The following is a 20,708-nucleotide window of genomic DNA, read 5'->3' on the forward strand; positions in this document are numbered from 1 at the left end:
TCAGGCAAGAATACTGGAGTGGGTTGCCGTGCCCTCCTCCAGGGGATCTTCCCCACCCAGGGATGAAACCCAAGTCTCCCACATGTCTCCTGCATTGGCAGGTGGGTTCTTTACCACCGTGCCACCTGGGAAGCCCCCTGAAGAATCCAAGGGAACCAGAAAAACAGGTGACTGGGGTGGCCTGGACAGAAAGAGGGAGACTCTTTTATTTGGATGTGAGGAGGCTAAGGAAGGGCATGTCTGAAATCGTACAGATCATGAAAAACTTTGATAACATGAGCATGGAATTCGTAGCATAATCCAAATTACTTAGATTGTGGGCTGGTGGGCTCCCTTTGAAATTTGAGGGCAGGAGTGCCGAACAAAAGTAAAGAGGTTCCGCCAAATACTGCAACTTGTAAACTTAAGCCTTTGTCTCAAGTGGCTTGAAGGATTCCAGATCCATTGGTTGCTAGGATGTGTCCAATGTCAGCAAGATCAGACAAGCCCTAAATATTTGGGGAATTTTTTGGCAGCAAAACACTGGACTGTAAGCACTGTGAATCTGAAAGTTCCTCTATTCTCATAGTCGTCCGTCTAGCAGAGAGTTCCTCTTCTCAAAGTATTCCCATCCTTGCTGACTTTGGGAATATATGGTCTTGGTGAGAATGTCTCTTCCATCCTTTATTTTGCACATGGATCATATTTCACTGAAATTCCTCCACCACACTCTGCTTGGAGAGTTTTCATACTCATATTCTTAATACGTGAGGGTTTTTCAATGTGGTCCCATTTTGAGGATCTGCTTGTAAATTTGATTTCTCCTTCTGTATTCCTTTAAACATCCCCGATTCTCAAAATAGGTATTTATTATTCTTATACATGTTATTTATCATATTCTCATACTTTGTCCAGTGTTCCGTTGAGGGTCTTTACTTGGTACCCTGTCATGGCACCTGTGATCCTGTCTTTCCTTTGAAAGTAATTATTTAAAGCTCCAGAATCCTGGGCTCCAACCACAGGCCAGCAGAAGGGGTGTTAGATGCCAGCAATTTCACCAGCTGGAGGGCCAGGGGTCCCATAAGAGCTCCAGGAACTTGGAGCTGCTATATGTGTCCTATTTGTAATAGATTACACAGTATAAAACCACTGTCTTCCAGAGTAATCATTTTTATTGTTGGCCGTATGCTTTTTATTAATTTCATCTGCAAATTTCTGTTATCTTGCTCTTCCTGCTCTCTTGGTTGTTTATCTCATCTTATGTTTCTGGCTTTATATGGACCACATATGCCACATAATTCTGCAGTATCTTCTTGTATTTTGGATAAACAATCTGCATTTGACTGTGATCACTTCTACACAGTGATATAAAGTAGAGAAAAATGACTCCCCATTTTACTTATATCTGAAATTGCAAGTGAATATACAAAATTATTTTGCCATCTAATCCTGCTGTGCTGCTAATCTTATCTTTGGAAAATTTCAAACCATTGGTGTGAGTGTGGGTAGCAGTTGTTCAAATAATGCTGAAGCCAAATTATAATGTTCCAGACACAAATATAGTAATTTATGGAGCATTATAGCCCTTTAATTGGCTTATTGGCCTGAGTCCTCCAGGGAGCATCACAGATCTCTAGGGAGTCCTTGAATATGATGTATACTTCAGCCAATTCATAGCTGTGAAGGCCAGAACAACTGCTAAGCATGCGTCTAGGACAAAAATTACTTTACTGGATTTGATCAGAAGAGTCATGGGGAGTGATTTTATATATGTGTGTATATATTTCAGTTAAACTCACCTGATTTCTACTAAAAGCGACCACCAAGTTAAGAAGGATTTATGTATTTCTTCAACTAACGTTTATCAAACACAAATATTTTAGAAAATGGGATAGAAATGTGAACAGGTCAGAACACTCTGTACTAACAGAGCTTACCTGCTAGGAAGGATGACGGAATAAAAACGTAAATAAAAAGATTATTTCTGATAGTGATGCAAGTTATGAAGGAAGACACAAGCTGCTATGTTACAGGATGACTGAGTAGGAGGAATTTGGGGGTTTGTGAAGGCCTCTCTGCAGAGGTGATGTTTGAACAGAGGCATGTCCCATGAGAAGGAGCTAGATGTGGGAAGAGTGGCAGGCAGAAGGAGCCGCCACTGCAAATGCGCTGAGCCAGGCCAGCTGAGTGTTTCTGAAACAGGAAAAAAAGAAACAACGCTGCAGAGGAGCACTGTCTGAGGGGCCAGAGGAGCCAGGGTTCAAGGCGCTTCAGCTTTTCCGTCATGGATCCCATAGGCAGATCCAGTCTGCCTGTGGATCTCCTCTCAGAATCATGTTTTTCATCATGTAAAATACAGGCCTCCCCAAATGGCGCTAGTGGTAAAGAAACTGCCTACCAATGCAGGACATGTAAGAGACAGGGGTTCAATCCCTGGGTCTGGACGATCCCCTGAAGGAGAGCCAGTATTCTTGCCTGGAGAATCCCCTGGACAGAGGAGCCTGGTGGGCTATAGTCCATAGGATCGCAAAGAGTCGGAAGTGACTTAACACACACTAGATAAAATACATAGGAATGCAAAGAAAACCAATTACATTATAATACAGCTATAAAAATATTTAAAAGACAAAGCTGTGACATAAAATATACATGCTGCTTCAACATGTCTTGTAGCAGATCTAATGACTATGAAGTATAATTTGTCAAGATACCTGCAACAGTTTTAGTGTGAGATATCTGTGGTTTCTCTAGGTGACAGTCACAGGTACTGCTCACATCACTAAGATTTTCTGCATAACTCAATGAGATACTAAACTTCAGTTAGAGGCTGTGAAAATAAAGATGTGATTTTTTTTCCTCCCGTCAAAAAATCACAGATCCCATGAATCATATCCTTGGACCCCTTGGGGTCTGTAGGGCCCAGGGTACACACGGTGGGGCTACAACATGCAGGCTTGGTGGGCCACAGCGAGGCATGAGACTCAGTGCAATGGGAACCCACTGGGGAGTTTTAAGCAAAAGAAGTGATGTGATCTTGCTGCTTTTTATATAGAACCTGGATTCTAGGGTAACAGGATTAGAAGGGTGAAGTGACTATTACATCATTCAAGTGAAAGATGAGGGTGGCTTGGAAAAGAGTAGTGGCCCTAGAGAGAGAGATGTGAATATGTTCAGGACGTGTTCCAAAACATCGGGATCTGCTGACGGGTTGGGTAGAGGGAGCAGGGAATGAGGAAACGGAGAGTAAGAATGAGGTGGAGGTTGTTTGCAGGAACCTGTGGGTGTTGGTGTTGCCATGGGCTGGCGTGGAACGACCTGGGAGAGGAACTGGAGTCAGTTTGTGGGAGAGTTGGGGAGGCGGTGGTGAATCCAGTGTTACACGTGGAGCCGGTGAAGGGTGAGATGTTTGTTACACAAATGGAGAGAGATTCAGCACGCAGTGGGATCCACGAGCCTGGAGCTCAGAAGAGAGTAGGGCTGAAAGATGACATATCCACTCTACAGTTGGACCTGATGTTTTGAACAAAAGCGGGACGTTAAGACAACTAGCGAGGGGTGTTCACCATCCCCTCAAAGCAGGACCATCCTTACTCCTTGGAAGAGGACCCCCATTTTCACTCCCCCAGAGAGGTAATGGAACTTAATCAAGTTCACACAGCATAAGGGGGAACCAAGAAGGTACACGGGGAAGCAGGGTTCTGTCTCCTGCTTCCAATCCCATGTTTTATTGCTGCTCAGTGCTGCTTCTCCCGGAGAAGGCAACGGCACCCCACTCCAGTCCTCTCGCCTGGAAAATCCCATGGACGGAGGAGCCTGGTGGGCTGCAGTCCATGGGGTCGCTAAGAGTTGGACATGACTGAGCAATTTCACTTTCACTTTTCACTTTCATGCATTGGAGAAGGAAATGGCAACCCACTCCAGTGCTCTTGCCTGGAGAATCCCAGGGACGGAGGAGCCTGGTGGGCTGCCGTCTATGGGGTCGCACAGAGTCGGACACGACTGAAGTGACTTAGCAGCAGCAGCAGCAGCAGCTGCTTCTCCAACTTTACTCATTGTGAGAGCAAACAAAAATTAGGATCAAGGTTTTCTGCAGCACAGAAACAAGCTGAAGGGAAGATATGAAAGAACAGTAGGCTGGAGATTTCAAATACTGGCTCCTCCACTGTGTAACCTTGAACAAGTCATTTAACCTCACTGAGTCTTAATAACCCAACTCAAAATGGGAATAATACCACCATCTGGTGTCATTAAATTCAGTAAAAATACCTGGCACATAATAGGCCCTAGGCACCTATTTTTAGTTGAACTCAAGTTGTATAATTTTTAAATGGACACTTGGTATTGTTTTTTCTCATATATTTCAAAGTAGTTTTTTTTTCTAGAAAAAAAAAAAAAGACAGTAACTGTGACTAAAACAGTACAAAGGACCTTGAATAATTTACTGGATTTCTCATGCTATTTCATGACCTATAGAAAAGTAGATGGTATTTCATGATTATTTACATCTTAGGGTTAAAAGATGACTTGAACAAAATCTACAGGATTTTTCACGTTGGAGCAACAAAACACTAGATATTTTCTTGCCAACCGAAAAAGAGTGCTATATAAGGAATTCTATCTCCAAACTAGAAGGCTAAAAGCAGTGAACTTCAGGACTTGATGTTTACCAGCCAACACAGTTTCTTCACACTGACCGATTTAATTAGTTTAACATATTGTAGGGTCATTTCTGGTCAAGGCCACTGGCATCTCAGATGTTTATTTATTCATTTTCATGAAGCGTCTACTATGTTCCAGTACTGTTCTTGGATCAAGGCATACAAGAATGAACAAAAATGAAGTCCTACCATCATGGAGCTCTCATTGAAGTGGGGAGCAAAAAAATAAACAGGCAATCAGATAAGTAGATAAACAGCATCATTTCATAGAGTGTCATGCACTCTATAGAAAATATAGCCAGGTAATGCTCAGAGGTGCAAGGAGTATTTTTTACCTAAATAATGAGAAGGAGCCAACCCTGCAAGAATATGGGCAGAGCCTGTTCCCCTTATGGGAACAGTCACATATAAATTTGGAAATGAAGGGGGAGAGGTTGTAGGAGGCACACAGAAGAAGGGCAGAGTTTGGACTTTATTCTAAGCACTGGAGAATTTTAAGCCAAGGAGCAACATGGTCTGGTTTATGTATTTACAAGGTCACTCTGACTGCTGTTTTTGATCTGGGCTAGAAGGTGACCAGAGTGAAAGCAGGAGTGCAATTGCCTCCCAAATAAAAGGTGACAGAGGCCTGGGGATGGCAGCAATGGAGATGAAGAGAGGAGCACAGATTCCAGATATGTGTTGAAGGAGTTCTGACAGGGCTTACAGAAGGACTAGATTTGCAGGGTACGACAGAAAAAGGAAACAGGATTAATGAAGCAACTGGTTGGTTGGTCGTGTCATTTACTGATAGGGAGTCTTGCAGAAAAGAAAGGTGATGAAGTCCATGCTAAATCAAGTGTTCAGCTTTGGGGACTTCCCCTGTGGTCTAGGGAGTTTGAGTGGTCTATTAGTCATGTAAGTGAAGCTGTGGAGTGGCCTGCTGAATACGCACATCTGGAGCTTTGGAGAAAGGCCAAGGCTGGAGATTGGCATTTAGGGTCATGAGCAAATCATCTGTGACGTTTTCGTTTGAGGTGCGTTGCTTAAAGCTGGGGTTGATGGACATTTACAGCGAGCATCTCCTTAGCTTCTCCAGAGTCAGAATCTCCTTCTGAGCAGCTTCAACTGTCCTGGAAATTCACTGACACAACTGCAAAGTTCAGGGATTTAAAACACTGGTGGGAGTTTGTTTGGTTTTCTTCTCTGCTGTGTTTCAAGTTAACTGAGATGTGTGATTTTCAAGTTTCACCTTCAGTTCTAAATCATGCAGAGGACCTGTCACGTGTCTGCTGATCTTTGCACTGCCCCTTTCCCATCACAGCTCTCTGGGCAAGCCAGACAGCTCAGTGCCGGCTGTGTTGTGTTGGGCTTCAAGAAGAAGCCTCATTCCAAGAAAGGCAAGCGCTTGGTGAATAACTCTGCCAAGTGTCAGATTAACAGGAGACACTCAGGCAGATAAACCCAAGTGAGTAAACATTCTGAGATCAGGCCTTCTTTCTTCTTTTTTTTTCTACCCTATAAAATTGTTATGGTTCTATCGGTTGTTATCCCTCTCTATCAGTTTCTTTCGTTCTCATGATGGTTCCTCATTAAGGAGATTCATGGGGAAGGTTGTAATCGATCGGAGCTATTAGCCACCAGAGTGTAATCTGGTTCCAGTACAAACTGACCTGCATGATGTCCCGTCCACCTTGGGGATTAAAGCCGATTAACTCAGAGTCTGGGAGGCAGAAGCTAGTGTCCTGTAGCACTGCACCCCCTCACTCCTCCCCAGCAGTAAGGGATTTAACAAATTCACACTGTAATTAGAACTGAACCCACAGTTAACCCGCCTTGCAAATAACCACTAGTGCCTGGCTCAGCTTGGATATCCATTTACAGCCAGTGTGTCCCTGGCAGCGGAATTCTGCTTTGATTCCCTCTGCTGTCTCTGCTGTCTCGGGCCCTACACTGCTGATTACCGTGGAGGTTTCTGTTTTGTTTCATTTGGTTGGTTGGTTGGCTGACTTTTGTACCCATTTCCAAGAGTAGATCTATCTCATCATTTGGGAACAAGCCAATGATTGGAATGAGGGCCCTACAAAAAAAAAGCCAGCTCACTGCTAGGGCTTTCAACAGCACAATCTCTCTGCTTTATGATTTTGATGGAATCAGAGAACAAAAGCCAGGAAGGTGCCCCAGGCTGCCCACAGATGCCCTGGCAGCCATGTAGGTGGGCCTGCCAAGGCGCAAGAGGCCATACAAATGAGCGTTCTCCATCACTGACCTCCGCTCTTAAAAATACAACTAACCACCAAGTAGAAGTTGAGGACTAGGGTCAAACTAAAGACTCGTTAAGAATGATATTTTAGGGAATTTCCTGGCACTCCAGTGGTTTCACTCCAAGCTTTCACTGCAAGAGCCCCAGGTTCAATCTCTGGTTGGGGAATGAAGATCCCACAAGCTGCACAGATACCCCTCAAAAAAAAAAAAAAGACTAATTTAGCTCCAAAAACTGTCCACAAGCAACAGGATAAATTAATTGGTATTTCATTCCAGGGGAACCATGGAGAAGGAAATGGCAACCCATTCCAGTATTCTTGCCTAGAAAATCTCATGGACAGAGGAGCCTGGTGGGCCACAGTCCACAAGGTCACAAAAAGTCAGTCAGGGGAACCATGATAAGTAAATATTCCTTCTTGCAGTAAAAGAACCAGTTAAAGTGCAGACCTCCTCCTCCTCTCCCCTTTATCCACCCACCCTTTCTACCCCAACCTTTTTTTTTTTTTTTTTTTTTGAGAATGAAGATATAATAGGAGCACAATCTTTGGAGCTAGACTACATAGATCAAGACAGGGTCACACTTCTATAACTTATTTAACTTCTGCATGCCTCAGTTTCCCTATTGATATAAAATATTAATGTTAATAATGGTACCTCTTTCAAAGGTTATTGAAGAGTGGATAAATTACTACATGTAGCAGATGAGATAGTGCTTGGCATATTGTAAGGTCTGAGTTAACATGTAAACATAAGTTACTGTCATTCATTCAGCCTCTGAATGCTGAATGTGCTATAAAATGCCAGTGATATAAAGGCAAGGGCCACCTCAGGTCAGTGGGAAGACGACATACAAACAAACCTGCCGTTCTGCCTCTGTCTGCTCTTTACTGAATGTTTGGGACACAAAGATGCTACTACAGAATAGGGATAATACTTTATGTTAAATAAGTATAACTGGTAAGAGAGAGGCAGAAGACATATAAAAGGCAAGAAATACAATTGAACAATAACTGAGATCAGTCTTTTGCATATTATGAATTAAGCTAAAATGCATGATAATGTAGCTGAGATTAAACACCCAGAATATTGTGGCGTGGTAAAAGAATTAACAAAGAACAGAACAGCAGCCTAAGCAAATTTTATAAAGTTACCATGATAACATCCTGGCCTGCCAACCATTCAGTTATGTGATGTACCAAGAAAACAGCAGGACTTACCATATCCCACCTAGCCGAAAATCTGCAAAACATCTAGTGTGTACATGTGCAGGTGTATACACACACACAAACACACACACACACTCATGCACACATGCAAATATCATTTGGAGCAGAAAGAAAACATAAATATGGGAAGCAAGGGTCAGAACAGTAAGGGGCTGGTTTCACTCTCAACACTTGCTATCTATCCTTAGGTACATTGCTAAATTCTGTTCCCCAGTGTTTGTATCTGTAAAATGGGGATAATATTAGGATCTGCCTCACAGGGTTATTGTGAAGACTCAGTGAGCTATTGCACAAAAAACTCCAAATATCTAGCACTGGCTTGCCCCAGACTTGACTCAGTTTATTTTATTGCTATAGTTTGCTGTGTTCTAAACACCTGCCTTGCCTGACTTCCTCCTCTCTCTTCATCTCTCTCCCTCCTCCCCCTTCCCTCTCTCTCTCTCTGGATGTTTTGTACATATCTGCACAGGTAATCCATGTTCATTTTAGAAAAACATGAATATACACACAAAAAAGGAAAAAAGTTAAAGACCATTCTGATTCCACTACCAAGAATAGCAACTGTTTTGCTAGGATCCTTCTGGTCTTTGTCTATGTAAATTCACTACATCTATGTAAGTATAAATGTTCATGTGCATGTAGATATATCACTACATATAGGATCATACTGTAATTCTGTCTAGTAGAATTCTTTTCTTGTTCAGCAATATATCATGTCAGTAAATACAAAATATACGTTATCACTTGAGATTACTCCATAGAAGTCTGTTTTAAGAAAATGCCATATTGTATTTAGACAATCCCCTATTGCTTGAACTTGAGACAAAATCACATTCTGTTACAAACTCTGTTTAAATATGCTGTATGAACTTATTTGGACACATTAGCAGAGGGTCTTAGCATGGCACAGGGCGAATTTTTCCTCAACCACAGATATTGCTGGTGGTCTTATTCATGGGGCCTGCATTTGTGGGAGATAAATTATACTTAGGGTTCTGAAGAAGTCACAGATTTTAACATAACAGGACCTGTTTGAAGAACTTCATACCAGGCTTCCTTGGCGGGCTAGTGGTTAACAACCTGCCTGCCAAAGAAGGGGTCATGGGTTCAATCCCTGCCTCGGGAAGATCCCATATGCCTCAGAGCAACTGAGCCCAGGCATCACAACTAGTGAGCCCACGTGCTGCAACTGCTGAAGCCTGCGTGCCTACAGCCTGTGCTTCCCAACAAGAGAAGCCACCACAATGAAAACTAGAGATCAGCCCCTGCTTGCCGAAACTAGAGAAAGCCCGGGTGCAGCAACAAAGACCCAGCAGAGCCAAAAATCAGTTAAGTAGTTAATTTTTTAAAAAGAACTTCATACAAACAACACAAAGAGTAAAGTGAGCAAAAAAAAAAAAAAAAAAAAACAAACATAGTGTTAATAATATGCAGAATCTAGGTACTGGTGGTCATAGACATAGAAAATGACCCGGAAATTTTTTAGGAATATAGAAGGTCAAAGAACAATTAGAAAATAGGAAACTGGGAACAAACAATAGTAATTTCTAGTTTGCCTCTGCAATTTATTGTGCATCAGGAAGAGTTCTGCAGTGATCCATAATCACCTCCTTGCATACCTGAGTCATTTCAATGAGCCGTGTCAAGGGTCACATAAAGTGTTAAGTTAGATCTGAGAAAACATGTTCAGAATTCCCAAGGAACAGAAGCTGGGGAGGTGCAGGGGGGTCTTAGCCAATGAGGGAAGCTTGTCTGCATACTTGTCACAAATTTATTGAGAACTTACTCTGTTCCATGGAGAAGGAAATGGCAACCCACTCCGGTACTCTTGCCTGGAAAATCCCATGGACGGAGGAGCCTGGTAGGCTACAGTCCATGGGGTCACAGAGAGTCGGACACGACTGAGCGACTTCACTTTCACTGTGTTCCAGCAAGTGGGGGCACAGAGAAAAACAGCCCAGCTTCCCAGATCTGCTTCCTGGGAAAATCTAAGCTACCAGGGGAGTCAGGTTACTGCTAGGTCAGCACTAGTGTTTAAGAATCTGGATTTCCGAATGCCTTGTCACTTAAGTTTTTAAATATTTCACTGGCAGGACATCTGAACAAGAGTGGAGAGACCCTGATCCCCTCTCAGTATCACCCGGAGCAGTCATTCTCCCTTGCTGAGCCTCTGTAAAGTGGGGATAACTGTATCTCGTTTCTGCTCTCCACTTCACAGAAATATTGCCAGTATTTAGATAAGAAAACATTAATTACTAAGAGCTCTTTGAATTTCTTTGAAGCTGCTGAGATGTCTGAGGTAGCATGACAACATGTAGTGAGGTTAATACTGTTTGCACTAGATCGTTTTGGTATTTTTATTAAATTTTTATAACACTGTGTTTATGTTCACAGACAAGCCAACTCCCCATTATCTATGTTTTAATATTTATTCAGGTCCACTTTTGAACTGAGGTGACTTCTTTCAGCATCTCAGCCATTTTTAAAGTGGAATGTCAGGGACTTCCTTGGTGGTCTAGTGCCTAAGACTCTGCACTCCCAATGCAAGGGGCCAGGGTTTGATCCCTGGTCAGGGAACTTGATCCCCCATGCCACAAACGAAGGTTGTGCGTGCCACAACTAAGACCTGGCACAGCCAAATACATTTAATTAATTAATTTAAAAAATGAGTTGTCACTGGAAAGGGGTAATTTAGGCATTTGGGGTCCTTCACTATTTGCCTCAGGCAAACATTCAAGGAAAGTTTGCTGCTTCCTTGAACAGAGAATTGCCTTCTGTCCTTCTGACCTTCCACCTCTTGAGGCTTCTGCTGGCCTATACACAGCTCTTTCCTCTGTTCCCTCACCCTCTTTGCAGATTCCCTGTCTTCTGGGTCTGCCCTGGAGTATAGCCTTCCCTCTCTCCAGTCTCCCCTGTCATGGTCCCTTCCCTCCCACCAATGGTTTTGTAGGAATCACTGTGCTGGCCCCTTGGGGTAACTTTTCTGCAGCCCACAGCACTGCTGGCCCCTGAGAAGAGGCGGAAGACAGCCAGCCAGCGTCTCTCCCACCTCACCTGACTCCTTCTTTGGACTCCTTGGCCTCTGTCATTGCTTGATGGGGTAGTGAGATGAGAAAGTACTTGAGCATGTTTCCATGACAATCTGAAGGAAAGCAACCTGGCCTTGTTACCAATATGCACTGACACCAACACATAAGCATGACTTTTCCTAGATGGATTGCGGAAGACATCTCAGCAGACATTCAGCAAACCCCCAAGCGGGAGGACAGCCTTGTTCCTGTCCTGCGGGAACGCTCATCTCTAGTCTTTCAACAAGCTGATGTTTTCCCCACCCTTTGGGGGTTGGTTCAGTCAAAATGGTAGCACAATTAAGATGTCAGAAAGTAAAAGCGAAGTCGCTCAGTCGTGTCTGACTCTTTGGGACCCTGTGGACTGTAGCCTACCAGGCTCCTCCGTCCATGGGATTTTCCAGGCAAGAGTACGGGAGCAGGTTGCCATTTCCTCCTCCAGTGGATATTCCTGACCCAGGGATCGAACCTGGGTCTCCCACATTGTAGGCAGACGCTTTACCGTCTGAGCCACCAGGAAAGTCTAAGATGTCAGAGACAGTCCTAAATAGGAGATCCAGGCTCCTAAAATATAAGGGAAGGGGCATTATGGAGTTCATGGAGTAAAGGTAAATCTCCTTCCCCAAGAGCACCCTCAGTGACTGACTAGGACTCACAAGACCCAGAAAAGCTCTTATACTCATGGCTACAATGAATGACAACACAGGGATACCAGTTAAAATCAACAGAGGCAGAAGGTGCTGGGGCAAAGTCCAGGAGGAACTAGCCACGAGCTCCCAGATGTCCCTTCCCAGCAGTATCACACAGGTGTCCCTAATTTTTATAGCAATGATTTATAACAACATGTGCAAGGCATTATCAGCCACGGATGCTCACGCGAACCTTGGTGTCCAGGGTGTTTATTAGGGTCAGTCACGTAAGATATGCAGTGCCCACGTGAAAGACCTCAGCTACTCAGACTCCCGCCCCTGGAGCAAAAATAGGTATTCAGCATAAGTGACACCGTTGGCATAAACCATCTGCTTACCCTGGCACCATGTGGCCCAAGGCCTCGGGCATACAAAAACACTCTTATCAGGCACAGTATTACAAGGACTCAGAGCTCGTTTCTTAGGAGCCAATCTTAAAAAAACAGGTCTTGGAAATGTGCAGGATTTGAGCAATATGGGCACAACGTGGGCCTGGTAAGTTAACCCTTTCCTGCACACATTCCCAGGGCCAAGACACAGGAAATTACAGCACTTCCTGCACCTCAACTACCTTTCAAAGGTAACATTCTCTCTGCCTTCCCCACAGGGTCACTGTGATTCATAATAGTAATCCTTGAACTCTTTTCAAAACCAGCAGGACATCTACAGCAAGGATGCTTTTATTATTATTACTATTATCATCATCACTACTATTGACGGGACAGGGCTGGGAATGAGCCCTTACTCCTTCCATGTGATCTCAGAACAGGTCGTGCCTTTTCCAGATGCTGAAGACAAACACAACCTCAGAGCAGCATGTCTGCACCCCTCGCTGGTGTGTTTAACCTTGTCCCTGCTTTTCTCTGTCTCCCTTCCCCGGCAGTGGCTCAGAAACCCAGGGCCCCAGCACGAGAAGCGGACTCTGTTTGGAGACATGGTGTGCTTCTTGTTCATCACCCCGCTGGCCACCATCTCGGGCTGGCTCTGCCTGCGGGGCGCCGTGGACCACCTGCACTTTAGCAGTCGGCTCGAGGCCGTCGGACTGATTGCACTCACTGTTGCACTCTTCACTATTTACCTCTTTTGGACACTAGTAAGTATGGCCCGGGGCCCGGGGATTGCGGCCGGCGGGAGCTGGCAGCACCCGGCTGACATGGCTTTCCCACATGTCTGGAGCTCATCTCACCTGCCTGGGAGCACACAGACCTTTAAGTGCTGAGAATAGTGATTCGGGGGGTGTGTGTGCGTGTCTATGTGTACATGTATGTGCACTGCTGGGAAGAGCAGATGAAGCAAAGAAAAAGCCCCAGCTTCTGAGAGTTCATCGTCAAAGACATACACCCTGGGCATTCCTCCCCTCTCACAGCCAAGCACTCCTCTGTGAGCAGAGGCCTGGCATCTTCTTTCTCTTGTTCACGCTCCTCACTTTTGCCAGGATTGTAGTATATGATGTACATGATGAATGACGTGCTTGGCCACTGTTGCTGTTGCTGCCCGCACAGATCATGAATCCTCCTGCTGGTTATTTTCTCCTTTCGTCCTGACAAGGCCTAAAGTCTTTGTTGGACGAGGAGATGCACTTCGCCTGCTGATTATTCTGGGTTGGGACATTGATTCTGCTGCCCATAAAACCACTAATTCATCTAGCTGAGAAGCTGCCACTAAAGAAAAACCATTTCCCAATAAGTGTTCCTGCTGGATAGATAGAAGGAAAAAGACTTTAACCCTCTCTGGGTTTTTTTATTGTTTTAATTAACCTCATGATTGCTTGGGTGCCAGCTGGCAGCGCCCACAAAGAGGGGGCAGCATTTGCTCTCTCTTGACGCTTCCCTGTGAGACCTGCAGGGAAGAATGTCATCGTCCTCTAGAAGGTTTTCAGACACCGGGCCCCCTGCTTCCCGGCATGTGCCTGCTTATCTCTAATCTGAGCACGCTCCGCTGTTATTCAATATGTCTCTCCTGTCTAGGCTGTCCCATTCCCATCTCTGCAGCACAGTGTCAGCGTGTGACGCTTACGCTGCTCACACCTGCTCCCTTCCCTCCATCCCAAGCCCTGGCCACCAGCTGCCATCCCTACCACGCTGACAACAACCCCCCGCTCCCTGCACTTCCCTCTTGTCCCTCCTCTCAGGTGAGAGGTCCAGATGCTAAGTGGGGGAATGCGTTTCGGTCTCAGTAAAAGGGGCGTGACTTGAGCCTGGGTAAATAGGGAGTGTTTCCGGTGCTTGGAACTTTATGGGAGTCTTCTGGTTAAGGGAGGCATTCATTTTCCCAGCCTAATAAAGCCCTCAACCAAAACTTTTATTGTCTCCTCTAAACATCTATGCTTCTAAACTGTGTCTTGATTCACTGTGAATCAAGCAATCAGGCTGACTCAGAAGCTGCAAGGACAGTGTTGTGGGAAGAGGATTAGAAATAAGAAACTAAATTGTCTGTCCACTACTGTCTAAGATGAGGGAGTGAGCAAAAAGAAGGAAAGGAAAGAAGATTACCTAGAGAAAAATGGATGTTATCCTGTTTCATCTCTCATCTCAGGTGAAAGGAAGGTTTGGGTGGGAAAGGTACCTGGAGTGGCTCTCTCAGAAGACTGATGACATACTTCACTCCAGAAATGCTGCCAAGAGGCAGCGCTACGTGGTTAAGGGGAAAAAAAAAGCACATGCTTTCAGAATCCAAAGGCTCTGTGTTTAAACCCAAGATTTAGCATCCGAATAGCTGTGTAACTTCAAACACGGTCCCTAACCTCTCTGATCATCCCTCTCCTTATGCACAGTCTTGAGGAAAGGACTGCTGACCCCTGGGTCAACTGTTGTGAGGATGAGGTGGGATAACTTCGGGCACTCAGCAGAGGCATGGGCTGTCTTCCCCCAGCTGCTGGGCTCCCCCATCTCACACTGTCCCTCCCCCCTCCATAAAGCGAAGAGCAACTGGAGGGAAAGACAGGCTTTTTTCACCCCTGATGTGAAAAACCCGCAGTGGCCACAGCTCAGTGATAGGTTACTGAATCTAGACTAACTCCTTCCCAGTTAAATGCTGTACTGAGCGGACCTGGCAAGAGCCGTAATTCAGAAGCTGACAGCACTTGGAAACTGCCCTCCAGCAGAAACCCATTGTAAACAAGCTGTCAGACTTAAGGAGAATATGCTGTGAAAATGTCTTAGATAAACAAACACGGTGTCAGTCCCAGACCGGCTCTCCCCGGAGGAACCTTCCCGGAAGGGCCTCGCCAGCGCTGTCAGAGGGACCCTCGCCCGAAGGTGCATTTGGGGCTCGGCGCCTCCACGGGGCCAGGCTTGACAGACACAGGGAGTTCTGCCTTCTGGAATCCGCTGCTCGGACACACAGGTGTCTGGCACCCAGGTGGCCAAGACCTCGGTCACCTCCACCCGGACAGCTGGAGGGAAGAGGTGCCCCAGAAACATCACTGTGCATGCCAAAACCATCTGAAGTCCGCGGACAGACACGAGTAGGTGAGAACTGAGTCCACGTGAAGAGTTCAGAAAGTGTCCACATAGATCTGCATTAGCCGGGTGTAGCAGTACCCACGTGCAGTGACCACTGCCCCCCCAGGAGGTTCTGCCATCTACTGAGTCTCAGTGGCAACTGATTAAATCACCAGACGAAAGGAATGAATGAGCCAGCCCTTCTGGCTGACTCCCAGTGCCGTGGGTCAACCATTTAAATTCTCTTTACAGAGGGGAAAGCTTGAACAGAATGCTGTCCCGGCAAGGCTCACGGTGGGTTCAGACACACCCTGAGGGTGTCCGGCAAGACCCGGTGTGGCTGACTCAGCCCCTCACCACCCTCTTGTCTTCCACAGGACCATCACAGATCAGAGGTCAGGCCCCATTCTGGGAAGACAACTTCCACAGCCCTGGCATCATCCATATGCTTCAGTCACACCATGAACCCCAAAGAGAAAGGGCAGAATCAAAATGCCTAATGAGATTTCCCAAATCATGCCATGACTTTACAGCAAACATTTGGCCTCAGCCAGTCACCTCCCTTGGGGAGCTATTGTTGTTTGGTTTCTAAGTTGAGTCTGACTCTTTTGTGACCTCATGGACTGTAGCCCACCAGCTCTTCTGTCCATAGGCTTTCCCAGGCAAGAATACTGGAGCAGGTTGCCATTTCCTTCTCCAGGGGATCTTCTCGACCCAGAGATCAAACCCATGTCTCCTGCATTGGCAGGCTAATTCTTTACCGCTGAGTCACCACGGGAGCCTCTCAGGGAGAAGTGATGCTAATAGGCGCCAGCCCTCTGTGTGCCATGCACGTGACTGCAACTCTCTACAGACCTTGCCCGTGGCTGGAGGTTAATAAATAGCCTTTGGATGAAAAAAGTGAAGACACTTCAAGAAACCCATCCCATAAAGAGTAGTTTTTAGAACAGTGGCCCTGTGCTCTTCCTTCCTCCTCTTTCTTTAAAACCTCAGAAATTTAATAAATATCTAAATGAAGTTCCTAGTGTTACTACTGCAATAGCTTCTTTTTACCTTCATGGTGTTTATTTTATTTTTTTTTTTTTCAGGTGTTTTAACAGTTTGTACTTTATTGCATATGCAACCCTGCCACACTACAGTTGATTCTCTTGCCCTTCAAAATAGGTTTATATCAGGCCCCTTTGGGGTCACTGAGCTGTGCTCCCCTTTCCTTTTGCGGCACCGCCTCTTTGTTTCTCTAAATCAAACCTGTCTTATTCTTCTTCTGTTCCACCTGAGGGAAGGGAGTGTCTTGGCGCTCTTAGAGCCCAGAGCCAGAACTACGCAGGGCAACTGCAGACCCATCATCCCTGTGCTCCGCGCCTACCTTCATTATCTCCGACGCAGCGTCATCGTCACATGATGCTTTCTTATTGATTGAATTCGCCTGCAGACCGTGGTGGTGAACAGCAGTTAAGATAGATGAACGCGTAGTAAGGGCTCATTTGTTTGTCTGAACAAGTGGGTCTTATATTTGTACTTCCCAGCCAAGGAACTGGGAGACCTGCTAAGTCATGGACTCCCTGCGTTCCTTGAAGCAGTGCTTCTCAGGCTTGAATGTACATGTGAATCACCTGGGGATCTTGTTAAAATGCACGCTCTGATTCCCTATGTCTGGGTGGAGCCCACAACTGTTATAGTCTAACAAGCTCCCAGGTGATGCATCCTTCATGGCCACCCTGAGAGCAAGGATTTAGAGGAAATAGCCCAACCTCTCTTTTTCTTCCCCCCCCCCCCCCACCTTCCTGTATCTGAGAAGGAGTGTTGCAAAATTATCTTCTTTTCAGATTTAACCCGCCAGAAATAATAGGCCCAGAACACTAACATGTGGCAATGGCACTGTGCAGCGGGCTTTTTATGCATTATCTCTGATATCATTATTCACATTTTACAAACGAGGCATCCCACGGGCTGCTGCTTACTGCGCGCAGCTGCCGCTGCGCCTGCGCTTACTGAGCACGCGCAGTTCATGACCATCCCGACGGAGGGCCTCGATTTCAAGTCCAGCTTTCCTGAAATATTTCCAGATTCCAGATTTCTTGTACTGCCCCAGCTGTTCACTAGTACTCGTCTGTTTCCTACCCCTTCCCTGCCCTTGGCCCTGATCAGCACGTTTTCCAGCCTGCCTCTTACATTCATGAGTAGCACCAGGCAGCGGCAGGACAGAACAGATGCAAGAGAATCGAGCTTTAAAAAAAGAGAAACAAAACAGAACAAAACCTGTGATCCACTCTGGCATGTTCAGAGCCTTTTGGAGAAAAGCACATCTGTGTGAGTTTAAAAGCTTATATTTTCATACTGAAATCTCTCTGGCATTCTGTCTGTGGTATCTGCTTTCTACCCTAAGAAATTTGAGTGAGTGGCCTTGGATTTCGTGATCCTTCCTTGAAGACAAACAAGCCCTTTCTGATCAAGAGCCTGCATTCTCTTCCAGAAACACTGAGCTCAAACCATCGGGTCAGTCCACTTTGGCCAACAGGGACCCTGTCCTAGGGTCAGCATGACTCGCCTACCCCAGGTGGTTAATACAGTCTGTACCTTGAATAATTTGTCATCCTGAGGTCATGGGCGCCTTCTTCCCCAGTGCTCACCTAGACATCTGGATATACTCAACCTAGAACCTATACTTCCACTTTTTAAGGCAGTTTATACATCTTCAGAAGAATTGATTCTTTGAATTTCCTGGGCAAATTGATAAACACTTTTCTCCAGTCTTCTTCAAAGCAAGCCATAGAAGCAAGCAAGCACCTCATTCGAGTATATTTACTCAAGAAGCAAGCACTTTGGGGGCACAGCTGTGTCACAGTTGATGATGCGTTTACTGCGCGTGCTGTGGTGTATTGTGGAAGAGAGGCCCAAGTCTAAAAGCAGTGTTGCATTTAGGAGGTACAGGATATTTATTCACTCATCCATTCACTCAGTGAACTTAACTGAGCAGCTTCCTAAGCACCAGGCACTGTGACAGGTGCAGAGCATGCGAAGATGAATACAACAGAAGGCCCTGCCCTCAGCAAGATGCTTCTAGGGCAGGGAGAGGGAGAAACAAGGGCAGTGGTGTACAGGGCACTGATGCCATGCTGAGGTGGGTGCAGGTGATGGCTCGGGAAAAACTCTTCGGGGGAGCTGGTGCCCATGCTGAAGCTTCTCCACTGGGAGCCATGGAGCTGGGGGCAATGGGGGTCACTCACAGGGGCTACCAAGTACAGTGGTGCAGGTTGTCCATGTCACAGTACCAAGGGTGCCCTTCTTGTCATACCGTGAATGGGGTCCTTTGAGTTGTGCAGTATCCAACCTACAGAAGGGTGTGTGAAGCCCTCACATCCCTCTCATTTAACAGAGAGAAACTCAATGACCAAAAGGGCACACTGCCTAGCCCCACAGCTGCGTGAAGACTGGCACTGTACCCACTCTGCCCACAGCCCCCAACCAGCTTTCTTCTCCTTTGGGGTCCAAACCACTACTCTGAAAATAAGTCCAGACTCAGGAGGAACGTCATTTCCTATTAATACTATGATTTGACCCAGTGTGAAGAGGCATGAGGGGAGCCCTGCCCCTGTGTTCAGGGCACGAGTGCCCTTCGGTTGAACCTCAGACTCCGCCCACATCTACCTGTGAGAGCAGTTTTGCCCAGGCTCTTGCCTGCCTGTACTGATGTTTGGAACTGTTTTAAATGGCACATGGGTGGTTTGACTTGATAACCAGCTTCCGTGACCTGAAACCTTCTCTTGTCTTCCTCTCCCCACCCCAGGTGTCGTTTAGGTACCACTGCCGATTGTACAATGAGTGGCGTCGGACCAATCAGAGGGTGATTCTCCTCATTCCAAAGTCTGTCAACATCCCTTCCAACCAGCAGTCCTTGCTGGGCCTCCACTCTGTCAAGAGGAACTCAAAGGAAACCATTGTTTGATGTTTGTGTGTTTGGTTGGTTGGTTGATTTGTTGTCTGGGGTTTGGAAGTTTCTGCACTGGGGCCATGCACTGAGCCACCCCCAAACCCTTCCTCAAGCCTGTGGGTCGAAGAACATCCAGAGCCATGTAATCACATGGCCCTGACCAACGGACTCCGCCCGAAGAAAGCAAATGCTCTTTGACTTCAAATCATGGATGCTGCAATCATATGATATTTGCTAAGCTGCCAAACATGTTTATTTAGCAGATACTATATGGAATTTTCTGAACACCTCTTTCACATGTGAGGAAGGTTGTCCTGCTAAGGATGCAATTCAGTTCTTCCTTTTTTTATTACTATTTCAAATATAAATATATATATATATAAATATATTAAACTTAGATGATAATCAAAATTGAAAAGCCAATGTTAAAACTGGTTTCCTGGTTTGAATGGGTTTTGTTTGGGTTCATTGGTTTGTTTCCCAGGTTTTACTGTAGATTATTTGGGGTAATTTGATAGCTTGAGTGGTCTTTTCCATCTCTTCCAAGTCCCTTACTCAAGGGGACAGCATAACTGCAGGACAAATCATATTTGAAGGATGTTTTGTACTAAAATCCATTTAATTATTCAGTTTTTAAAGAAAAAAAAAGGCGTGACAACTCTCCCCACAGTGAACTGTTTATTTAAACTTCATTAAGGAGAAAAACAATTTATGGTGAGAAGCACGCTCCTTTCAACTTGTTTGGTACTGACAGCTGATAGAAGCTATTTTCTAATAATAAATACCCAGTGTGTGAAAGACAAACCCCACTGATGGCTATACTATTTTTTTTTTTTAATCATAAAACCTGTGAGATTTCCCAAAGTCGATTTGAAAAAGGAAAGATAAAAAGAAGGGAAAGCAAAAAGGTTGGTGTTCTTACTCCCGTTTCACTTAGCGCAGGTCTTAATTCTGCATTCACAATGAATTGGAGGATCATTAGACATTTCTAGGAACTCTGGACCTGTTTTGCATATCAATTAGCCCTCCCATTGCTCTGCTGAATTTCTAGCTTGACAGGTAGATATAGCAAAAAAAAAAAAAAAAAAAAGCCTGTCCAAGCAGTCTAAGACCCCTTTGTCTGATTTTCGAAAGAGCCCCATGCGGTGCCTTCCCCCAACCATGAGCCAATTCTGTCACAGGCTGAAATAGGCTTCCTCTAAGGACTCCCTCTTTTATCCATCACAGTGTAAAAGGTGTAAAAGGTCTAGACTTCCCCTGCATTTGGGTGTCCACTGAAGCCAGGGAGCAGATGTGAGTCCGGGGAAAGGCACTTGCTCACAGTGGCATTCAGGCTCCCATCCGCCCACTCACCCACATGCCCTGAAGAGAAGGTGGAGCCCAGCCCTGGGGGAATGCTTAAAATATGGATTTCTAGAACATGACCCACGTTGTGACTATCAACTTCAGCGTCTGCCTTGTGCTCCAGGA

At 45.5% G+C, this 20,708-nt stretch overlaps 1 protein-coding gene across 2 annotated transcripts in view; it reads left to right on the forward strand.

The window, feature by feature from the left end:
- Window positions 1-20,042, forward strand: part of MARCHF3 (membrane associated ring-CH-type finger 3) — a 144,342-nt gene extending 124,300 nt beyond the window's left edge. For both annotated transcript variants that reach the window (XM_061150873.1, XM_061150874.1), the window contains exons 4-5: window positions 12,748-12,957; window positions 19,095-20,042. In XM_061150873.1, the coding sequence (XP_061006856.1) occupies window positions 12,748-12,957; window positions 19,095-19,253 (369 nt within the window). In that variant the 3' untranslated portion in view covers window positions 19,254-20,042. The remainder of the gene's footprint in view (window positions 1-12,747; window positions 12,958-19,094) is intronic.
- Window positions 20,043-20,708: the final 666 nt, after the last annotated feature.

This window comes from Dama dama, chromosome 9 (assembly GCF_033118175.1).
Source record: "Dama dama isolate Ldn47 chromosome 9, ASM3311817v1, whole genome shotgun sequence".
Lineage (NCBI taxonomy): Eukaryota > Metazoa > Chordata > Mammalia > Artiodactyla > Cervidae > Dama > Dama dama.